The sequence below is a fragment of the Lolium rigidum genome, chromosome 1 (assembly GCF_022539505.1).
Source record: "Lolium rigidum isolate FL_2022 chromosome 1, APGP_CSIRO_Lrig_0.1, whole genome shotgun sequence".
Taxonomy (NCBI): Eukaryota; Viridiplantae; Streptophyta; class Magnoliopsida; order Poales; family Poaceae; genus Lolium; species Lolium rigidum.
Window position 1 is genome coordinate 305,781,044 of NC_061508.1, and position 5,447 is coordinate 305,786,490.

A 5,447-nucleotide genomic window follows, 5' to 3' on the forward strand; every position below is an offset into this window, starting at 1 on the left:
CCGGCGCGGGCGCAGACTAAGGATGCGTAGGGGCTGCCGATGGCGTCGTTCCCGTGGAAGCTGGTGGAGGCCGCGGCGCCGTCCTTGTCGCCCACCTACCATCAGGTGCAGATCAATGACGACCTCGTCACTACCACGACGGCCTCCCCAGGCATGCAAACTCGATTCCAGCCTTCAAATAGGGTCTGTGTGAGAAGGAGTGTTGTGGATCAAGGGGGCGGTGGAGACGGAGATCAAAGGGGCGGCAATGGTGTTGGGGATGAAGGGGGCGCCGGTGGAGACGGAGATCCAGAGGGGGACAGTGGAGATGGGGATCCAGAGGGGGCGCCGGCGGTGTTGGGGATCAGGGGTGCGCAGGTGAACCTCTCTGCCTCCACGGTTACAGATAGGGGAGCGAATATGGCTCTTCGGTGAGAGTTGGGCTTGGCCCAGTAGCTGCGCGTGCGGGGCGAGCGCAAGGGGAGCGACGAACAACGACCAAAAGCTTGACGTATTGGCAGAATAAGAAACATGTTCCTCCTTTTTAAATAGTGTAGACAAGTTGGGATGCACCTAAAAAAGTATTCATACCATTAAAATCTTTAAGCATTTACTACCTAAAATCTTTAAGCATTAATTTACTACCTAAAATCTTTAAGCATTTTACTACCTAAAATCTTTAAGCATTATATCCAGTCTCTCTGTAGCTAAGATGAACAAACCTGCTCAAAATATCCAAAGTAAAAGGCAAGCACGAAGAAAGACGACACAAATGGTTCAGAACTACGGAAAGTAAAAGTAGACATGACGAGCTGCTATCCGCGACTATGCAGCGGTAATAAAGTTTTCCGCACCAACCGTGTAGACACCTTCGTAAAGAGGTCACATTCCACCGTGCGCTAAAGCGACCCCATGAACGGTGCAAAGAACAATATTAAAAAAGTATTTTTTTTTTGTTGCCATAATGCAAATCCAAATATCTACAACATCGAATCTATATAGTACTAAAATCTGCTTTATGATGAAACTAATGAAACTAAATCGGTGTCACTTGGAATTTCTCCCAGTATTAAACCGTATGAAACTGAGACAACTCATTTTGACCAAGGCATCAAAACTGCGCAACCAGACGTACAGCAAGAGTCGCGATCCGAGAATACCAGTTGCACCTCTTCACCTCTCAATTGTTGCTTTCGCCAGTATGCCAGTACACACCAAACATACAACAGAAAGAATACGGATACCAGAAAGTGAAACACTTCCTGATTTCTACTATGCCAAATAAAAAAAATACAAGTTATTACATGCCTCAACCACATCCGTGATACTGTTGTGAGGATTACAAGTGGTCAAGCATTTATTTTATTACTAGGGAATACATCTTTGATAATTTAGGATACTAATATACAACAACACATCAGCTACACCTACAACGACTGACCCAAGAAGCAGACAACGTTTTCACTCAAAGTGTAGACTTTCCCCAGTGTTTGGAAGTAAGTAAACCGTAGTCCAAAGCTTTCTGCTGCTTACTTCCCCTTGCCAAGCAAAAAACTTGGTATCACAAAGCCAACACGGGTGAGCATATCAGCAGAATCGCAAGGCATGTTCGAGTTCCTTCTCATCGGCACAGTCATAACCCAACTGGTAAGCGCGAGCTGTTCATAGAATCAAAACATGAATCAGTACTCAATTCGCTGTAAAAGACAACGAACGTCTCTATTTTAAGTACCCTATGATGACATCCCGGAATGGGGCTGCTGTGTCCGATAAATAAAATGTAAAGTAAGCACAACAGATACATTTGCATTTACAGTTCAGGACGAGTATCTCTACCACTACCAGTACTTAGTTGGTCATGCAGTAACATAGGACATAGGAATTGTTACTGTGTAAGCACATTTATAGATAATCAAACAATAACTAGCCGCAACATTATCTAGTACTACCTCAGTCCATAAATAAACGTCTGAGATCTGTCTAAATCTGGATGTATCTAGATGCTATTTAGTGTCTAGATACATCCAGATTTTGAAAAACCTCAGACATCTATTTATAGACGGAGGGAGTACTTCATAGCAGCAGAAGCAAGCGCTTAAATTTCTAAATAGTACAATTTAGAAATGCCGCAGCTTTATGAGTTATCCCTAGAATCTATTTGGAATGCCCAAAGCTACATTGTTCATAATCTCCCTTAGAAACTCCATAACATTTAGATTTGCTCTTATAATCAAATGCAACATGCATGATTGAAGAAAAAAATACTCAGGAAATAAAACTCGAATTAGTACCAAATCGTCCAGATCCCATGAATGGCTCTGCTTCATCAGTCACACCACCTTGCTGCTGATCCTATAATTACAAACAAGCAAGCTTAGTAACAGGTACAAGATCAGAATAGAAAATCAAATAGAACTGAAGAATTGTCGGTATCATCAAGTAAGGGTTATAGAGAATTTTTCGCTCTGGCAAGTTCATTCTGGACCCGTCTACCATTGCTAAATATATGTATAGAAAAAGATAAGATATGGCATGCACTAGGACTTACAGTATCACAAGTGTCCCATTCATCATCAGGACACAGAAACCTCTCGAAGCAGTGCCCGGATATAGTACAGACAAGTAACCCACTAGATTGGTCCAAGACAAATTCACGACATGCATCATCGCATACTGAAAAAAGAAGAAACAAACCATTTCAGGCATACACAGTTCACATGTGACCAGACAGTGTGGGAGGAAATTAAAATATATACCATGCACACGACCAGTCTTCTCACAAATATAAGCATCACCAATCTGGGTGTACAAGCAAGTACTTCCTGAACAAGAATGCCCCTTGACTGCATCATCAGTAAGGCCTCTTCTGCTTTTCCAACTAGACACCTGATCAGCTACTGTCTTATCAAGAATAATCTTGTCGTCGTTGACCTTTAAAATTTAGAAAAGAAAAGGTCAAGTTTTGGCCAACAAAAAAATCTTCCAGGTATGTAAGTCAACTAAAATATATATCAATGAAAACTGAACTTCACAACACTAGAAATTCAATACACAAAATATGCTGGAGCTACATGTTTAAGGAAAATTTTCAGTGTTAAAGATTAGGAGGCAGGGTATCACAGAACTACAGGCTTTTGGTGGGTCTAACTTTGAAACCTTCCTATGCACACATCAAAATGGTTATGACAAGTTGCCGGCTCACACAAGTAAATAATATTTCATATTTGTACTTCACTACGTAGATAAAGACTTCATTTTGAGAGGCTTGCTTGTTGGCCTGGGATATCAGGGTTATTTGGAATTTAAGTTCACACTAAAAGCTGTATTGTGATTATAAAAGGCCCCTAATTATGTAGCACAGTGAAATCGTTCCTTCAATTTGTAATTCCTCCAAATCTAGTGCACTGAACTAGCTTCGTGAAATTTACACATATATGAAGAGATAGCACAAAGGCATAAAAGTAGTGAATACTTCTGAGGGAAGAGGAGCTTGACTCCTTTTTGCAGCCTGCATCTGGATATAGTACTCCTTGAATTCAGTAGGTGTATACCTGACGAATTCAACCATATCTTCTCTGTCTTGCTGGGATTAGGAACAACAAAATCATTAACAAATGCATGTGTTATAATGTGAAAAAGGCAATATTTAGTTCAAATGACTAGAAAAAACAAAAATTTCAGTTATACACATTCAGCTGCCCGTGTAGTACATGCATCTATTCTGGAAAAGTGTAGTTCAAGTTATATGGAAAGTTTCACATTAAACTAATTGGATATAGCTAATGAACTTTGAAGCTAGCTTCCGTTATATGATTGTCAACCCCTCAGTGAGGTCAAACTGTATGTTAGTTCTCTCTCAAAAAAAAAAAGAGCTGTATGTTAGTGATGAAAAACAGATGAGGCTACCTGAATGTAGAGGTTCTTCCAAGCGCAGTCCCTGAGTTTAGCGTTAGAGGTGGCATTAGATGACAGGCCCCACCTCATACAATACCTTTGCAAAATGGAAAACAGGTAAAGAAAATGTTAGTCTGAGTCCAACTGCACAGGATGCAAACTTTCATAAAAAGGAGCAATCTTTAGCGAGCTTACAAACGGCGCCAAAGGGTTTCGTCAGATGCAGCGGCGTTCATGAAGCGGCAGACGAGGGCACACGAGATGAGGTCCTCGGAAGAGAGGAACTTGAATATCTGCAGGAACAGCTCTACAGGGATATTTGTGAACATGCCCGTGTCGATCTGAGGATGCTCTGCAGGCAAAGCCTTCCCTTTTCCCTTCTCCCTCCTCGCCCTCTTCTGATGCTCATCCTCGCTGCCGCTACCGCTGCCATCTCCGTCCGACTTCCTCTTACCCTTCTTAGCATCATGTATCACCGGCATATCCTTCTCCTCCTCCTGCTCCTGCAGTCGATTCCCAATCACGACCAGCACACGGAAATCGAAAAATCAAGTGAGAGATGGGTCGAGCGGAACTTACATCGAGAGGATCCTCGTCGCTGGATCCGCAGAGGATCTCGAACTCTAAGAAGCTGGCGAGGCCGTCGACGTCGACGTCCTCTTCTTCGTCGCTGCCGCCGGCGCCGGTTTCGCGCTCGCCCTCCCACTCCAGATCTGGCTGCGCTTCGTCGGGGTCGGAGAGGGGGTCGGGTTCCGCGTCCGGCACCTCGCGCAGCCCCTGCCCGTTGGCCATGGTCGTCATCCTCTCCGCCGTCCGGCTCGCCACCGACGGATCGCCGCTCCTCCCTTACCCTGGAGATATTGGTGCGGTTGGACGATGCGTGGCGTGAACCACCAGATCGGAGCTAGATGGGCCGAATCTAACATGGGCCGAATGTACACAAAGACGGCACGTGACGTAAGAATGTGGGCTCTATTATTGATAAATTGGGCCCAATGTTCTTGGGATGGGCCGAATGTACCCTGGGCTGTCCGCTGCTTTCCTTGTGCCTATGATTTAAAAAAAAAAGGCCAACCAGGGCCACCGGAGCCAAACCTGGGCAAATTGTATCCTTTTGCATGTGGGGATTGGTTCTTTCAACACCTCCGTGTCACATTTGCTAGGAACAGTCGAATCGATCGTTTCCTTTTTCAACTTGGAAGGTGGTTCTTCTATCATCAGCACATCATAAGATATGTCGCAACCATTAATACTGCAAGATTCGGACAAGACCTTTGCTCATATTGTTGGAATGCACTACGTCGTCATGGCGGTGAGACTTCTTCCTTAACTTACGAAGCATTGGGATGGTAGATATGTACTCCCTCCGTCCTAAGTTAAGTGGCTCGGATTTATATAGATTTGTATGCATCTAGAAGGCATTTTGGTGTGTAGATACATACAAATCTTTATTCGAGTCACTTAATTTGGAGTGGAAGAATTATTAGGACGCTAGTTTCAGTGGTTGTGGATCACATGCATGTAGATCTCTAACTCGAACGGTGGTCTTTAGTTTGATTTTGCATGTGTTAGTC

General features: G+C 43.7%; 1 protein-coding gene across 1 annotated transcript; it reads right to left on the reverse strand.

Annotated features, from left to right (window-relative positions):
- Positions 1–1,213: 1,213 nt before the first annotated feature.
- On the reverse strand, positions 1,214–4,558 carry LOC124697204 (F-box protein SKIP31-like; the record flags this gene model as incomplete). The annotated part of the gene is given in 8 exon segments (XM_047229832.1): positions 1,214–1,637; positions 2,271–2,331; positions 2,528–2,652; positions 2,736–2,910; positions 3,452–3,562; positions 3,886–3,970; positions 4,069–4,376; positions 4,453–4,558. Coding segments are annotated over 8 exon segments (1,042 nt in total), but the record flags the coding sequence as incomplete, so codon positions are not given.
- Positions 4,559–5,447: the final 889 nt, after the last annotated feature.